The sequence below is a fragment of the Crinia signifera genome, chromosome 3, assembly GCF_055691185.1.
Source record: "Crinia signifera chromosome 3, ASM5569118v1, whole genome shotgun sequence".
Lineage (NCBI taxonomy): Eukaryota > Metazoa > Chordata > Amphibia > Anura > Myobatrachidae > Crinia > Crinia signifera.
In genome coordinates, this window is record NC_139219.1 from 147,282,756 (window position 1) to 147,301,970 (window position 19,215).

Here is a 19,215-nt window from a genome sequence, read left to right on the forward strand (position 1 = left end):
AGCGGGGCTGCACGCTGACCTCATGTGATGCACGCACGCACGCTGGCTGCCGGGATACCGCGCAAGGCACCACTGGGAACGGGGGCAGCTGCACTGGGACAAAATTACCCCCGCTGGGATCCATCCATCGCAGCCCGAAGCCATCACCTGCGGGTCGAAGGAGGAAACCGGTACAGCGGTACTTTTATTTTTTAGCCGGTACAGCCCGTTATAAAACGGTACTGTACCGGCAAAAACGGTACAGTTGGAGGGTATGTATATATAATGTGCGTGTGTGTGTGTATGTACATGCACACACACAATTTGTAATGCTTCCTGTATGTTTGTTCCATTACCCCTTCACCCCTCCTTTGTCTATGGGTGCCCTGACGGAATAAATAAATAATTGGGGGCGGCTGGCAGAGGTTTTGCCTAGGGTGCCAAAGACCCTTGCACCGGCCCTGCAGTCAATAGTTCTTCCAAAAAAAAAGGACAAATAAATGCCATTTACACAGGTCTCATCTCTTAAAGCATCTTTATAGTAAGAGCAGGCATTACTGAGTCGGCAGCAGGCAGGTAACCTGTGGCCCGTGTGTGTGCTGCTCTGTGCATGATGAGTAACCGGCGGGAAATCTATATGAGCATAAGAGCCCCAGCCCGGGACACACAGTAGAGCCGGCACCGGCAGACATACAACACAGACATGCGCAGTCAGACAGTGACAGTTCGGCCGTGTGTGTGTTTGTATGTCACGTAGGGGCGAGCACGCCAGCCTCCTCCTCATACGTCACCCGCCGCTCCCGCCCCGGGCCGTTACCTCATTACAAAGCGTCCCCATTCATCGTCATATACATATATCCGTCCCGGGTAATTCAAAAACACCGAGATGTAAACAAGCGGACGTCAGTCCCGTGTCCCGCCCCTGCTAGTATGGTGCGTTCAGTGCCCCGGTGCACGGTCAAATCCGGGATCAAGAAACGTCTCGGCGGACTCCGTCTTGATGGCAACGTAGACTTGCTGGTGAGACCAAGCTACCCGGTGCCCGCACATCCCCCGCACCCCGACAGCCCTCGTCTAGCGATACTGTTCCTGCTGGAACTGCCAGGGGGCTGGGCACGCTGCTTATAGCACTGTAGCTTCTGCGCTCCTGTAACATGCCTGCATTACGTTACAGCATTACCAACTGCATTCCTAAGGTGCCCATACACGTACCAATTACCCGGTACTTTTTGTGCTAAAATAGCATCGTTGTGCATATGTTGTGCATGGGATGGGATGCTATTTTAGCACAAAAAGTACCGGGTAATTGGTACGTGTATGGGCACCTTTATTCATATTCTTTTGATGCTGCCTCTCTAAAGGCTCCCATCCACTAGCTAGTGTGCGGTATCACATGTGGTACCTTGCATGCGATACCCGGCATCTGCCAGGATCGCATAAGATACATTGTATGCGGTCATTTTGCATACAATGGGCATGATGTTCTAATGCAGCCCACACACGCACCGATCCCGGCGTGCGTTGTGGGCTTAACTAGCACACACAGCATTGCATCGTATGCCTTGTGCATGCGATGTGCATGCGATGCGATGCTATGCTAGAAAAGGCTAGTACAAAAAGTATGTGCAGCACATACTTTTTGTACTGTACGATGAGGTGCCGCGGGAGCGCGCACCCCATCGTACAGCATCGCACCGCCGGCATCGGCGCGTGTGTGGGCTGCATAAGCGAGACTGCGCTCTCAGCAATCCGCCCCGAGAAAGTAGGAAAGATAAAATAATGGGAAGGAAAAGTATTTGAAACAATTTCCCACATTTCCTCCAGTGCCAGGAATATATTAGTGACAGTAAGATCATTTGTGTGTGTGTATGTATATATATATATATATATATATATATATATATATATATATTTTTTTTTTCCCACGGCCCTGTGAGTCCGGTCTTAAGGAGCCCACACACGCACCGTTGCCGGCGGTGCGATGCTGTACGATGGGGTGCGCGCTCCCGCGGCACCTCATCGTACAGTACAAAAAGTATGTGCTGCACATATTTTTTGTACTAGCATAGCATCGCATCGCATGCACATCGTATGCACAAGGCATACGATGCGATGCTATGTGTGCTACTGTAGTTAAGCCCACAACGCACGCCGGGATCGGTGCGTGTGTGGGCTCCATTACATCCGCCATCCTATATCACCCCCCCCTCCATCGGGTACTGCATTCTTTATAATCGCATATGCTTTAACATATGGGATTATTAATGCAAACGGCTCTGAGGCGGAGTTATGGACCGGCCTCAGGGCATGCTGTGCTGGATCCGTGACAGCGCCCTCACTCAGGGGGTAGATTTATTATCACGGCAATGAACCCACCCCTATAACACTTCCTGCTTTGCCTCATTAGCGCGGTGAAGCAGGAGGGGGGACTGACAAGATGTACTAACATCTTGCCTGCCGAAGCGGGGGAGCGCTATCTCCCCCCTCCGGCGATGCCTCCTCCAGCTGACAGCGCATCAGTTAACACTTCTCCCTGGCCGGCTGCGCTGGGCATGCGCGGGATTTCGCTACTTACACGAGATCCACAGCTCAGAGCCAGCAGCAGGGACAGCACTGTACCTGCTGTGGGGATAGGGCATCGCCACCTGCAGCTGTCGAAGTCAATAGCTGCAGGGGGTGGAATGGTCCCTAGTGAGGCACCCGCATCTATCCTCTGTACTTTTGGAGCTGGCCCTGGTTCCCAAAACACGTGGAACAAAGTGAGTAGGGGACCCCCGTATTTTAGGAACAGCCACCAGGTGCCACTAGCCACAGGGTGTAATGCCATAGCCAGGGAATCTCTTGACAGGGTCGGTAATATTTTGGCTATAGGACCCTAACTAGTTATCCCAGGCCGGGAGTTCTTGAGGAGGTGAAGACCCCCCCCCCCCAATAATGGCATCTGTCTCAGTAACAAGGGTGTGCATCCCTGTTACTGAGGAAGAGTGACAGGTCCCCATTGATTTTCTCTGTTTATGCCTGTGGCTTAGCCCGCTCCCCAGCTGCTGATAGTTTACAGTTGTCAGTTGGTGACACAGTTCCCGCTGCCTCCCAGCCTCCCCACAGTGTCACACCTCATAAATAATAATAAAAATTAAGATATTTATAACACTGTTTATGTGTTATAAAGGATTTTTTTTAAATACAAAGATGTATGACAAGTGAGGCACTGCCACGCCTCACTGCAGGTTCCTGGTAGGATCTGCGACTGAGTTGTGAGGCATACCAAAACATTGCAATCGCAGGTAAATGACATGCGATGTGTCTCTTTTGGTACAATCCATCGCAGCAATGTATCGGCCATATCGCACTAGTGGATGTCCGCCTTTAGGAGCGTTGACCCCTGCTGACTGTACTGCCCCGCCGGCTCTCAGAATGGAGGCAGTCCAGGGACCCACTGCAATGCTGCCTGATATTGCTACATTGGGCAGCTTTGCACCTCCATAGAAAACTATGGTGGAAGTGGCTTCTGGCGGGGCAGGAGGGACCCCAGCAGAGATCAGATATTCCTGCTGCGGTCCCTTCTGATACATTTGAGGGATACTTAATATTTGCGGCTAACACACAAAAAGCCCTAAGGGACCTGTTTATCATATATTTAATGTGATATGGGCAGGATCTTACCATCCAGGATCATGTGGCAATATGAGGTCCCATCTGCAGTGTGCATGACTTGTCACATGCAGGGACAGAGGCTTTGTAAAGTATCCATCCCTGCGATGTGATTTACAGTTGCCAGGGGAGCTGAAGATGTGTGATCAGAGAAGACATTGCTGCACAGTGGCCACTTCTGGAGAGGGGGCTAGGGGAACCTATGGGAGATGATGGTGCGTGCTGGAAACGAGTGATTTTCACCATTTGTACCTGAAAGGTTTTTTTATATTTTGGCTAATATTAGCAACAAATATGTAATATTAAATGGGCCCTAAACCACAACGATTTATTATACCCTGTCCATTCCCTCAATACCGTGGAGGATCTAGACTTTTCTTTTAGGGAGGTAAGCAAATTAACAATCCAGATTCCTCCCCTTTCCAAACCGAAGTCCTTTTTATATTAACCCTTTGAGTGCCAAGATCTCTGAGAAATGTTCAAAATATCTGCTAAAAATGCCAGCGTTGCTCACATTTGTTATATATATCTCAAATAAATGTTGTATATAAAAAGATAATATTTTTTTTATATAAATTAAACATTACAGGTCATTATGATGAATACAAATGTTTGGCAATTTCACAGCTCTTTTGACAGATTCATTTGGCAGTCCAACATCCTTTGCTTGGTACACATGGACTTCCATTGCTGCAGATGCTATTTCCACAGATTCTTTCAGAGCAATAAGAGGGAAATACAGAAACCCATTATATATGTAGGTTTACAAGTTAATTTAATTGCTGTTAGGAATCAATGGTATGCTGTCCCTGGGTCGACAATGTCTAGGTCAACAGTCACTAGGTCGACCATTTGTGGCCAACCTAGTGACTGTTGACCTAGACCTCTACATGGGCGTGGTCGACCCCTGGTGTAGACCGACTTGGTTCATAATATCCAAGTGGTCATAGAGTGAGAACAGAATAGTGCTTGAAGCATGGCGATCCCAATGAGCCATGCAAGGGGATGCAGTCCATGTTGACATAGATACCCCCAAAAAGTGAAAATGTTCGTCAACCTTGTGGGTGTCTACTATGCCCCTGTTGAACTGTCAGCATCGACCATTGTCGGGTGTCGACCTAGTGACTTTTGACATAGACATTGTCTATCTTTTTACCATAATGAATCATTGACCACTGATCATGAAACTATAATACTACAGTATCTATTTTATACATACAGATAGTCTTGTTACTTACTATTTTATGTCTGCAGTATCCTAAGCTGTAATGAAAGCAAGGTAAGTTGCAGTAAGGAGGTGACCCAATAATATCAATGAGGAGCTGAATCAATAATATTATACTGTATGTGGACTGGCTCCTGTAATATACTGGGACATTGCATAAATTTTTCCCTAAAGGATTAGTTGCTTATATATGTAATGCAGGTCAGGTCTCCCTTATCCGTGTATTCTGAAATATTCAGAAAACCGTGGCTTTTCGGAATATTGTGGGGTTTTTCTTTCTCCCCCAGTCCCATTTTTTTCATACTTGGCTTGTCCACTTCACCCTCCTGGATCCTCTTCAGCGGCAACTCCGGTCCCAGGGAAGATGATGGTAGGAGGTTAGGTTACCCAACGCGTTTCGTCAGTGTGACTTCATTGATGAAAATGGTCAAACAGGGATGCAGGGATAATTATTTTTATTATGTTTTATTTATAAAAAGGTGCCACAAGTGGGTTTGCAGCACCTTATGCTAAGGATATATCTATCTATCTATCTATCTATCTATCTATCTATCTATCTATATCCTTAGAATAAGGTGCTGCAAACCACTTGTGGCACCTTTTTATAAATAAAACCTAATAATAAAAATAATTATCCCTGCATCCCTGTTTGACCATTTTCCCGTTTCTCTGTTTTGTTATCCATATTATGGTTCTGTATAATGTTGTGATAGTGTATTAGCTTGCTGTCCGCAGTGTTTGTGGTTTCATCGTTAGGTGGCACAAGTATGTGTAGAGAGGTCATGATCGCTGATTTGCAAAGTTTCAGATTACTCTGAGTAGATAGCCGCTGCCCAGACGGAAAACCTGTCTGTGTAAATTTGCAAATGAATTGCAATATGATCGATATCCACTCCCAGATCCATACACAAATCATGAGCCATCGAATGATTTTTCCAGTCTGTGCAAATGTAAGTCTGAACCTACTGTACCGTTCATCTGTGACACAGACAGGCTGATGGAGGCCAGCGCTGATGCCACAGACCCTCCCTTAAATGCCTTAGCGCGACAGTTTTTTTCAGACCCTCCCTGAAAATGGCAGCTGTCCAACTCCTAACGCCAGTTTTCTGTCAGTTAACCTCCAGCCAATTTGTGTTTACATTCCATATGCGATTACTGTCACTATTCACCCTTACATATGTGAGCTACAATCCATATGCATGCAGTCATTCGATAATCGCTCAATCTGTGAAATGCTCTAAATCAGACCCTTTACGCAGTAACTAATGTAGTGTTCCCGCTCGGCTGTTTTAGCGGTGCACTGCGCCCTGCCCGTTTTTTAAAGGGCAAAATGCGCCCTGCCCCTCTAGCAGCGCCCCGCTAAAACAGCCTGGTGCCTGCCCGACTCCTTGCACGGGGAAGCCCAGCGCCGCCTTAGACGGCGATGCCCGGCGCTTCCCCGGCATCAAGGCACCTTCCCCCTTTAGTGACGCCGGCGGCCCGGCCCACCACTTTAGTGACGCCGGCGGTCCGGGACCGCCCACAAGTATGCCATCGGTGGCCCCGGACCGCCCCCCCGGCGCCCTGCCCGGCACAATTTCTAGAGTGAACACTATAATGTGTTTGGAAACTGTAGGGTCTATATTAACTAATTTTCAATTTAGGTGGGGGAAGGTGAGTTTGGCTCAATTTGGAAGGTGAGTTTGGCTCAATTTGGAAGGTGAGTTTGGCTCAATTTTGCGATTTGGAGATTTACTAGAGGCAAAATCGACTAAAAATCCAAATCTCATTCAAAATTGAATAGCAATAATACATTGGTTATTACCCAAATATAGAATCCCTTGATTTTTCTAACATTCAATTTGAAAATCGTACACAAAATCTACATACAGAATTCTCAAATAATCATCTAATACAGTGTTATTCAACAACTGTGCCGTGGCACACTAGTGTGCCTTGAGCTGTTCCCAAGTGTGCCCCCAGATCTAGAGATGCCCAAACCAGTTTACAGCCACCACCAATTCAACTGTTATTTACCAGTTCCTTCTTTCATGTAAAGGGCCAATGTATTTTATTTTTGCTACCTGAGGGGACCAGTGTGGTTTTTTTTTTTTTTTTAAATGGGGGTCAATGTGTTTTGCCCCGTGGTCATGGTGTGCCTTGACAATTTTAAAATCTTATTTAGTGTGCCGCAAGATAAAAAGGTTGAAAATCACATACAACAAACAAATACAACATTGGCATTTGTAGCGGATATTTTGAGGATTGCTCACAGGAATCCTGGCACTTAAAGGGTTAAACCTTCAATATGATGACTATAAAAGTTGAGATGGCAGACTTTATGCCGATATTTGCAATTGAAGGATGATTGGTAAACTGCATGCATATGCTTTGCACTGTGCGTGTGTCAAGAGCTAATAGCGATGCTACTCGCAACTCTTAAGGCCCCCATACACTATGCGATTTCGGGATGATTTCATCCGATTTCGGCACTTTTTGCCGATAATCGTGTGAAATCGGCCCAAAATCGCAGGTGTGTGATATCTGATCCGATCCGATGCGCGGTCCCATGCGCATCGGACCGGATCAGGGAGGTCGGACGGTCTGCACATAAGATCACGTCCGACCTCCCTGTATGCAAATGCCTTCCCACCTGACAGGCATATGCATGCAGGTATTAGATTTTAAAATACCTGTCAAATGACTGGCCGTCTCTGATTGGCTGAGCTCTGATGAGGAGCAGCGCCGCCCCCTGACCCTCACCGCCCGCCCCCTGCGCCCCGACGTGATAAATCGCAAGCGATTTATCACGTCACATTTGGCTCATCATTGTGAAATCCCGCACGGCCAGGGAGCCGTGCCGCACACAGTAGTTTATCATGGAGGGGATGGCCACAGCCCGGCAGCCGTCCCTTCCAGTGGCGGGATCCGGCTGCAGCCGTGCGGCCGGGCCGTGGCCGTTCCGTGTGAAGGGACATAATAATGTCCATTCACAACTAATGTGTGCGGCACGGCTCCATGGCCGTGCGGGATTTCACCGTCCGGCAGGAGCCGGAGTGTGTGAAACCGGCCTGACCCTTACTCAGATTGACAGTCAGGCACTGTTTTTGGGCATAGACAGGGGAGTTTTCTGCAAAAATGCAGGTGTGTAGTGGCTGTTTTTGGGGAGAGTCTCTGCAAGTGCTTGTGAATCCACACTCCTCCAGCACTGTTAATGTGTATGCAGTTGCTGTGCCTTTGCAATGGCTCCACTGGGTGTCTGGCTGCTAGGTTTTGTGAATAAATTGGCACATCTTCAATGTGCACAATCACAGCTGCAATTGCCATAGTATCCGTTGATGAATCAGGGCAGATTTTATACGTCATTTTGTGTTTGGTTTAAAATGAACATCGAAAACCGAACAATAAACTACTCAAACTTGACACACATTGAATTATTTTTGAAAGTTTATTTGTAAAAGGAGCTAATTAGGCAGTACAAAAAAAAGTATTTGATTCCTTTTTTAATTGATTTAAATCTACCTCAAAATATACACGTCCAAAAGTATCTTTTAAGTGACATCATGGAAACTGGTGGGAAGGGTCAGAAACTCAGATTTAAGTTTACCTTTCATTACATGTCAACTGGAGAACATAATTTTTATCAGTAGTCTATTTTATAAAATAATCTGTAATTTCCTAATCTTTAATTCCATTTGGATAATATCTGAATGAGTAATGACTTATAGCAGTGGTTCCCAAACTGTGTGCCATGGCACCCTGGGTGCCTTGGGGGACTTGCAGAGGTGCCCTGGGTTGGTGGTCCAGGACCAATTGAAGTTTTTTTTAATGTCCATTAGAATAGTCAAATTGGGGACAGACCATAGTGAATCCTGTACGTTACCACATACCTGACCCTAATGATGAGATATAAACACAATTTATTTAACTTTGTTTCTTACTTTCTCAATAAGAAACCTTTATCCTAGGGGTGCCGCAAAGAAACATTTCTGATGCTTTGGGGTGCCATGATTCAAAAACTTTGGGATCCCCTGCTCTATAGTGATCAGGGAAAATGATGGGGCACATTGTTTCATAGTTTAGCCATTTCAAATATATTTATACTCTGGATCCTATTTAGGCTAACTAGTCCTATCCTTAAAATATGTGTACATGGCTTTTTCAGCATATTTAGGACAGAATAAAATGTCTGACTTTGCACTAGAAGATGTCAGAAATCTCGAGCTTTTTAAGCAACCGCACATGCAGCAGACACCGAATGGGGATAGATTAAATAGGCATTGACAAAAGCTTGTTAATTGCTATGCTATTATGTCTCCAGTTCTCACTGAAGGTAAAACCCACCCTGAGGAGACTTACACACGTGGCAATTTTGAGCTGTTTTCTAAGTGATCTGTCTGGATCACTTAAAAATTACCAGGTATATTCAATGCCGCTGGACGAACAGTGACGATGATGGCTTTTTTTAGTTAGGAAAAGCCATCCTTGCAGTCCAGCCCTCTCGCTGGCTGCTCACTGTATTCTATGTTCCGGTGAAAATACTCACCGTCAGAGGACATCGAGGATTCCCTTAAACAGGGAGGTTTGCATTTTGAGGCATTTTTTGATGGCTACGCTCACTGTTTCCACCTCGCCTCAGGGGAAACGGCGAGTGTGTGTGTGGGGAGTGGTGAGTTGAATGCTGATAGAGTGCTATCGGTGCTGTTCGCCATCATCGACTCGCATTCAATATACTCCAAAGAATGGATCACTCCGGGTGTACAGCCCATATTTTGTATGTTAATATTTTTATGGGAGTTTATGGAAGCTGAAGTATAAAGATGAAGCCGGAGGACTGTTTAATGTAACAAAGGCATTATTCGCTAGAATTGCCTTTTTGGAAGAGGATCGGGAATAGTATGGTAGAGGTCAGTTCGCTGTGAGTGCCCCACCTTACTCCACCCCTTTATGCCTTTCTTGGCACTGTGCAAGATACTCCTGCTGTTACTGCTCCAATTAAGCCCCATATTTATATACTTTTTATTGTTTACATGGTTTGAATTTGGCATGGATGGCCATTCAATTATTCCTCAATGGTTCACTATGTTTTGTGATACATGGTTTAACTCATGCATGCCAGTCATCAAAATGTAGGTTTTAACAAATTGATGTTGGGGTTGTGATGATTACCATTTGTTACATTAGTACTTATATTGTGGCCCTCAATGATTATTGATCACTAGTTTCACAACTGTCCAGTCAACATGCAAAGGGTGGGTAAATCTGGTATCCGCAGCAATCTGTCACTGGGAGCTCTTACTAGGCCATGTCTCCCAGATGTTCAGTGGAGTTGTTTGCAGAATGATGTGATACAGTTACTGCTTTGCTAAAAATGAGAATGTGTTTTAGGACTATTTTTAATACTGTATTTATTTTCTGCCCTCTTTAGATATATCTAAACTGTGTGTTATTTCTCAAGAGACTGGCAGCAGAAGCACGTTTAAAAGCAATTGAGGATAAATGTTCTGTAATAAAACCTGTGCATATAAGAGCAGTAGCAAAGGTATCACAGTTCTTTATAGTTGTAAGATGTCTGATTTTTGTTTGGTTTTTAATTTTCCCAGTATAATGCTTTAAGTCCGACATGGCCAAACTGTGACCCTCCGGTTGTTGTGTAACTACACATCCCAGCATGCCTTGCCATAGTTTTACCATCCCCCGAAAGCAAAACTGTGGCAAGGCATGATGGGACTTGTGGTTTAACAACAGCTGGAGGGCCATAGTTTGTACATATCTGCTTTAAGTAAAAAACAGAAAAAAACATTTTTTTTCTAACTAAATAGATGCATGGCAAATCTTATGTCTGTGAATGACCCCCTCCCCCTCCCCCAAGCATTCATTTTTATTAACCCGTTGAGTGGTGGGTTTTGCTGGGTCAGGACAAACCTACCAGGGCAGGTTTGTCCTGCCCCAGCAAAACTCACCACAGAAAGCTGGAAGCCGCTCCCCCTCCCTCGCCTCCGCTCCGGCATTAGTACACCGGAGATTCCCTGCTGCTGCTCTCACCTCAGCCTATGCCTTCTGTCACATTCAGCAGTGACGTCGGCGGCAGGCTGGGGGATGTTCGCGGCTCGGGAGGACTCGGGTGCCTGAGCGCTCCTGAGTCCCTCCGAGCCTGGCCGACCATACACGAGCCTGTCGCCGTCATCACTGTAAAATGAGTGACGGGCTGGCTGGCGGGCGTGTCAGGGAATCTCCGGCGTACCAATCGCTGGAGCAAAGGTACTAGGGGGACTGGAGTTGGTGACCGGGGTGTGCTGTAGAGGTGCTGCGCCAGTGGTGCACACCTGGACACCACTGGAGCGCACCTATTGTGTAACCGGAGATTTTCAGGGACAGCCCGCTGCGGCAGCGCAGCTGAGCCCGGAAAATCTCCGGACATACCACTCAAGTGGTTAAAGGTTAAAATACCCCATGAAATGTAAAATTATTATTTGCAAATAAATTATTATTTGCAAATAAACCCGAAAAAAATAATTTCATCATGGGGTATATTCAATTAAAGCCGGATCCAGTCTGACATTCATTTTTCGAAATGGATCTGACATGCCATATTTAATCAGCAGCCAAATTCGACTGTCTGATTTGTCTGCTGCTTACCTGACCGGGACTGGGTGAGCGACGAGGGGAGGCATGTTGGCCGAAAAGGATGCCTGGTGAGCTGCTGCTACTTATCTGGCCTGGTGGCCTTGACCGCTGAGCGATGGGAGGAGGCTGCAGGAGGACGGCGCGGGGTAAACTGCTGCTGCTCAACCGGTGCCATCCTCCCTGCCTCGAACAAACTTGTTTTAAAGTCAGATTGAGATTGCCTGGAGACGGGGCCAAAAATCAGATTGGCTGTGAATCCGACAAAATCACTTGGATCCACGGGGATTCAGTATTAAATCTTGGCGGTCGGGATCCCGGCGTTCAGAATCCCGACATGGATCGCCCCCCCCCCCCCCTTGCGGGCTCGCTGCGCTTGCCACGCAGCGGGCCCGGTGCCTCGCTGCGCTCGGCACGCTAATTTATTCTCGCTCCGGGGGTGTTGTGGACACCCCCGGACGGAGAAAGTGTCGGGATTTCTGCGATCGGGATTCCAGTGTCAGGATTCTGAACGCTGGGATCCCGACCGCCGGGATTTACACTGCATCCCATCCACGGCTATTCCACCAATCCATATGGTTTCCACCAGGTCGGAGCATTCCAACCTCTCAGGTGGAAAAAACAGCCCTTATTTAATAGGTTAGAATGCCTTCCTACCAATTTAAGTCTGAAACTGCCATCTTTCCCGAGAAGACAGCAGTTTCGACTGCAATTGAATATTCCCCAAAGAGTTGCAGTGTTGTGTTTTGACATATAATTAAGCAGTACCATAGACACGTATGGGAAAGTCATACTGATATATTTGTAAAGTGTTTTGAATGCAGTACTTTATTTAAACTTGCTATATTTTATTCTGTATTCAGTGTTTAAGTTAATATCTGTATCTTGTTTTACAGATTGTCCTGAAAAAGTCAAGAGGTTAACATTTCTTATGCTACATAAGTTATTTTCTGTATACTCAAGCTGTAGTGTATGTACCTGTTTTTTATATTGTATACTTTGCAAAATGTGATATATATATGTTTTCATGTTAGTGCACTTTTAAGGAAGTTCTGAATGGGTTTGTATAACCATACTGACCATGCAGTGTAGCTGCACCAACTCCTGTTTTAAAAAACAACAATGTAATTCTTCACGGAAAACAAAAAGTACTAGAGCAGTATTGCATTGACCTGCAGTTTGCGTTACACTGATTTACAGAAAGGATCTCTAATGCACAAATGTTCTCTAAACCATTGATCCCTGCTAACTGATAATTGCCTTCAATACATTTTAATGTATAATTTCTCATTTTTGTATCTGTAACTTGCAAGTTATTAAAAGAAATTACACTAGAGCTAAACTTGTGTTATTAATGTGATTCCAAGTGTTAGTGCAGAGGTCCTCAAACTATTTTGTTCTGGGGCCCCATAAGACAATAAAAATAATTACAGGACCCCCAGCAAGTTGATGCAGAAGGTTATCACATCAGACAGCACATGCATGGCAACATTGTGGAGGCACAAAATTATGGGAGGAGTCGAAAATTACAGACAACTCAACAGTTCTTTCAGACTCGGGGGGGCTAAATGTAATGCCACCCAGGTTTATCGGCTGTGGGGGATGGTGGACAGACTCAGAATCTTTTTTAAGTGGGAAATCACTTACAAGGCATGGTTTTGCCTTGTACGTGTTTGCCCCTTTAAAAAAATAAATCTGAGTTTGGCCTGGCATCCCACGCAGTTGCCGAACTCTGGCGGCATTACATTTGGCCCCAAATCTTCTAAGCTTTGTGGTTTGTACACACGGGTGGGGCAATGATGTTGCAGGGGCTCAGATGCCAACATTCTTTTTATTTGGACGTTGTGGCCCTTTGAATCAATGTTCCTTTTTTAATAATGTTAAGACGATCTTGTTTATGGGAAGACCGTTGGGAATGACACAGTGTTGTAAATGGGGGGGGGGGGGGGGGGGGTTTCTACATACTGGACTGAACCAAATAACAATTTTTTCACCAAAAACTCAAGTGTTAATCTCCTGGCTGATTGCGCTCTATAAATACAAGTCCAGTATTTGTGTTTTTTGCTTCAGTGGTTTTTTTTTTTGTTGTGTTTTGTTTGTTTTACATCTGCAAAGTGCATCTACAATATTATAAAACGCATGAGTCCGATTTGTCTGAGAAGAATAGTTGTGGCTAATAACACTACCACATCCTTATGTCTTTAAGTGGCTGAAGTTGTATTGTGGGAAAGGGCAGTTACTGTGTGGTCACTAAAATGACACACTTATTTGTTTATTCTAAACACTGGTTATGACTGTAAGGCTGGATGCTGAATTTAAGTTGAAATTTTTGAGCCCAGTCAAAACAAGATAATGGAGAATGCTGCTTGCTTTTTTTTTTTTTAATTACATGAACATCTTTAATATACTGTAGTGTGTGTGTGTGTGTGTGTGTGTGTGTGTTTGTGTGTATGCGAATACTGATACTCCTTTTATAACACGAAACCGGGTCCTACCTGGTATTTTGGACACTGGGACAACCCCTCTGAGACTATTGTCCCGACCCTGTTTGGTGACATCACAAATATTTTTGTGTAATTTTATAATAAAGTTTCATAGGATTTTATTTAAAACAATTGTGGTCAGATTTTACTCAAAACTATTGACATATTCTTCCTGTACTTAATTTATCAGCTTTTGTTTTTGTCAAAGTAAATATAGCATTACAACAATCAAACAGCTTCACCCATTGTAATTATATCACATCCTCTATTATACATTGTACAATTTATTTCAGGAAAGTAAAATTGTTGTTTGGTACATACTCCTTTAAAAAAATAAAATCAAATCCCCCAACTCCCACTACAAAAGAAAGCATAAAAAAACATAGCATGCAATACAACAACTAATGACAAACACTTTTAGCTGGCCTGATAAGTGTATAGCAGACTTACCAGGCTGGACCAATATTTAAATTTCAGACCATATTTCTAGTTAAAAGAGCTATTTTTTTCGTAAGAGTTACAAATTGCAAAAAATACCAATACACCTAAACTAAGAAAATATATATATATATTACACACTGCAGGGATGCCCGGCACTCCACTCCCAAGTGTAGATGCAAATGCTCTGGTGCCCTCTTAGGTCTGTGTAAGACCAAATATACCGTCGGGAATCAAGCGGCACTAAGGAGTCTTCAGATGCGGTGAAACAACACTTTATTGGATAACCAACATGTTTCGGGTATTACCCGTCGTCAGGGACAAAGTGCATAGTGACAAAAACAGACATTTATACCCGTTACCAGACACACCCCATTGATTAAAAGTAAACTTACCGTAGCCGTGTTCAGCTTGAACCAGAAGCCGCCACAGCGTGCACCGGACGTCCCGGGTGCAACAACTGATGACCTCAATGGTAAGCGTCAGGCTGGGCAGCGTCTGCGTTCCCATGGTTACAAAAATGGAGGGCAGACGAACATGATCACATTAAAAACAATGTTACAACCAATACATCGTGAGTAGTTTTTCATGTACGCCAATGTAATGTGATATTTTGTATATACTACTTGATTATGTATTGCAGTAACTACTCATGATGTATTGATTATAACATTGTTTTTAATGTGATCATGTTTCCACATCCAAAAATTCAACGCACTCCTTACTATGGGTATACTTGAATTTCACTGGACAATTGGATGAATTATGAAGCTGTATGTGTCTGACCAAGTCCTCAGCTGGGCCCCTCCAGAAAATAAGGAGATCATCTTTGTAGCGGGTGTAAAAAAGAATACGACCCGCTACATGATGATCTGCAAAGAACACATCCTCCTCAATTTTAAACATAAAAATGTTTGCATATGGGGGGCTACCGCCGCCCCCATAGCACAACCTGTCAGTTGGAGAAAAAAACTTTCATTATAAATAAAGACATTTTTAGTCAGTATCAATTCAAGCAGTTGTGATATCAAATCCACGTTAGGACCGTTGTATTGCGGGTGGTCTGTGATGTAGCCCCTAACAGCAGCCAATCCCATATCATGGGGGATGACCGTGTAAAGGCTACACACATCCACAGTGAACATACAGACATCATCATCATCCAACTGAGGTAAGGACTGAAGTTTACATAGTAGTGAGGTGGTATCAAGAAGGTACCTAAGATGCACTCTGATACATGGCTGTAGTACACTATAAAAATAGATGCTGGCTGTAATAAAGAGTCCCGTGCAGAAATTATAGGGCGGCCGGGAGGGTCCACCAGGGACTTATGTATCTTTGGGATAGTGTACATAATAGGGGCCAAAGGGAATGCGGGTAACAGCATCCTCTACTCGCCGGGTGTCGTGCTGGTGATGTTAGCACGAGGTGCCCCTTCCCCCTCACTGCCTATAAATGTAAGTCTGTTTTATTTTATTCTTATGTCTTGATAAAGGGCTGAAGCCCGAAACGTTGGCACACCCCAGTGTTACTGTCATTTTTTGCATCATTTGACTGCCGCCGTGCAGTAGTTTGAAAAATCTCCAGAGTGCTATCTACCTGTCTGCATTATTTTATATATATATATATATATATATATATATATATATATATATATATATATAAACAAGCAGGCTGCGCTAGTCCTTAGTAAATCACTTATTTCAAGTTTTTAGTACGGTGCAGCTCTCCTCCGAAATGACCGATTCCACGGTCCCAAGGTACATGCAAAGAAACAGGAGACAAGCGCACAATGAGCGGTAAAATTCAATTCACTTTTATAAAATATATCAGCTCACGTACATGTAAGTTTAAAGATAACAGCTTGCCAGCATATCATAATAAAGAGCGGCTACGGTGGTTTTGTGTGAGATGACGACCCGCTCTTTATTATGATATGCTCGCAAGCTGTTATCTTTAAACTTACATGTATGTGAGCTGATATATTTTATAAAAGTGAATTGAATTTTACCGCTCATTGTGCGCTTGTCTCCTGTTTCTTCGCATATATATATATATATATATATATATATATATATATATATATATATTCTGTAATAAACATATAGAGGGACTGGCAGAGCAGATCAGCAGACAATGAGTGTCTTACTGGGAAGATCAGCCTAGCAGCAGAATTTAAAATTGATTGAAGTGGCGAGAGTCTGTTCTTGGGAAGACCAGTTAAGAGACTATTGCAATAGTCAATGTGGAATATGAGTGCATGAATAAGATATTTAGTAGTGTCTTGTGTAAGATAGGGTTATATTTTGGATATGTTTTTTATATTTAGTCGAAATATCTCATCCTATTAAATTTCACCCCTTGTGCTTACAAAGCAAATTATACTGTTCTCACATTTTTCTGTATTATTTACTTTTTCAATACCTTGAATCCTTATGGGATGCTACTAAAGACTACTCTGGTGGACACCAGGGGAAACCGTGGCTGTCGGGGTACCACCAGGGGACCGGATAAGTATGTAAAAAAGAAAATTTGGAATAATCCCTTATCCAAAATGCTTGTGGTCGCGAGCATTCGGATAAGGGATACTCAACCTGTATCTGATTTCTATTGGTATAACCTTAGTTGGGAGCAGCATTATGTAAGGTGTGACTTTAATAATCCATTACACTATTACTTTGTTGATATTTTATATATATTTTTTTCCAACCCAGCCTGTTATATCGCAGCTGATTTGTGTACACTTATTGATGCTAATGGGCCAGATGCACCTATCTCCCAACCTGACCTCTCCGCTCTGCACATGGTAGTGATTTTAAATAATTGCGATTTGACCAGTACATTTGACTGATCCGAACATTTCACAATTCAAGCCCAAATATTGATTTAGTATTTTAATGTCCTTGATATACCAAATGTCATTATTTTTGTTTTGGACAACTATTTCTAATTCATAGCAAACTACAATATTCTTTTCTCAGACAACTTGAATCCCAAATCCCTGTATACAATATGTTTCGGCAAAAGGAACAAATAAGAAAAATGACATCACCTGGAAGTATAGTCAAGCTTTGTTGTTCTCTCTCTTCCCTGAACTGTTTCTTCACATCTTATAATGGGAAATGCAGTAAATAAAGTACTAAAGAACAAGAGTGGCTGTTGACCGTACGATTCTTTGATGTACACACCTGGTACCATAAGATAAACAAAAACAAAGTTTGAAAGTAGTACATCTCCTGGCTGGCAGGTCTGCTAAGATGGATTGTGTTTGAATTGACTCATGATAACTCAACAGCTTGATGCTGGGGCTCTGCACTTTATACAATCAAGGTAATTAAATCCCTCTAGGCAAAGATGGAAAGCATTATACAGTTCCACACACTGCCTATGTTTGGTCAAAATGTGACGTGTTTCTAAAATTGGATATTGTACTTAATGGAAAATACATAAGCACAAGGTAATGGCTCCCATGCAGCTAGTAGCAGTTTTCTTTCCAGTGGTGATAATTAAAGTTCTTGTAGGTCAGCCAAAATGCAGTGAAAATATGTAGTCTAGGTTCATTGTAAGGAATGTGGATTAATGTATTACGTTTCTAATGGCAAAGTGTTAAAAAGGGAGATAGTTAATCATATCTTAAATATACATGTAACATGCACACAATGATATGACGTGATATAACGTAAAGGATGTATGTAAAGCATTAAACAGACTAAACATTTATTTTAATAAAAATTATTTGGATAATGTCTGACACACAAGACAAGGTATTTAATGTTACGCTTGATAATATATAACATTAGGAGTCTATATTAAGATTCTAACTACAGTAAACAATATTGCCAACAAATTAAACTTATGATGATCTGTATTCTTCCTAATTTAGCCTTTAGTTTTAGGGTTTGGGTAACATGATTAGGCTCATGTTTAATTGGGCACAAACCTAATACTTTCTTTTCTTCTTCTTTTTAACAAAAAATAACATTTTCTACTGTGCAAACAGTATCTACCAAGAATTTGTATGCATCCTTCCCAATAGTAATTGGAAACCATTTTGTGCCTACAACTGTATATCTAGGGAGATAAAACGTACATTGGAACAGACGAGTAAACACTACCAATTTACAGTTCATGTAAAATTTGTCAAATGCTGACCACAAGAAAAACACATGCGCCTTGCAGAATCATTTGTGGTCTATTAACACTATTATGGTAAATAGGTTGACATCAAATGGTTGATATGGACACAGTTGACACAAGCAAAGTGTAGACATGGAAATGATTGACCCATGGAGTCACTTTGCTTGCCAACTTTACCATCCTCAATTGTAGTACACATGGATGGTATAGTATAAAAAAGCTTTGAAAAATAAGTCATGTCAACACTTTCATTGCCACATTGACCTTTTGCCTGTCCATTATGTCAATATTGAGAATATGGTGTTGCCATATTGACTGTCGACTTATTGACCAGATACTGGTCAAAGCCTGATGTAATGCATTTGTGTATTTCTTATTTGGGATTCATGGTCCCACAGGGATAAGATCGGGGTTGTAGGCAGATCCAGAGGACTGTGGCACCAATCAGCAAAGCTTTGAGGCATCCCAGGATACACCGCTCCTCTCCCATATAACCCCGCCTCCATGTTCAGCTCATCAGTTTTTTTGTTGGTGCCTTCAGGAAGCTAAACTTTTGATAGCTGCTTCTATTACTGCACATTCGGTACTTATTTCCTAGCACGGCGCCCACGATCGAGATTGTATGTGTCGGGCTGATATCTCAAGCATTGCATGCATTTTATGTGTTTGAGCGGCATAAGATGCATGCGATGATGCAAT

At 43.3% G+C, this 19,215-nt stretch overlaps 1 protein-coding gene across 5 annotated transcripts; it reads left to right on the forward strand.

Annotated features, from left to right (window-relative positions):
* The first annotated feature begins 700 nt into the window (after positions 1–700).
* CENPW (centromere protein W) lies at positions 701–17,609 on the forward strand. Of its 5 annotated transcripts, none has more exons than XM_083176699.1 (5): positions 701–999; positions 4,270–4,387; positions 10,263–10,376; positions 12,355–12,376; positions 17,361–17,609. In XM_083176699.1, the coding sequence occupies exons 2-5, from the start codon at positions 4,307–4,309 to the stop codon at positions 17,414–17,416; spliced, it is 273 nt and encodes a 90-aa protein (XP_083032825.1). In that variant the 5' UTR covers positions 701–999; positions 4,270–4,306; the 3' UTR covers positions 17,417–17,609. The 5 variants fall into 5 exon arrangements, with proteins under 5 accessions (XP_083032825.1, XP_083032823.1, XP_083032822.1 ...); XM_083176697.1 differs by having other exon boundaries at positions 703–999; positions 4,258–4,387; XM_083176696.1 differs by lacking the exon at positions 4,270–4,387 and having other exon boundaries at positions 744–999; positions 17,361–17,521.
* Positions 17,610–19,215: the final 1,606 nt, after the last annotated feature.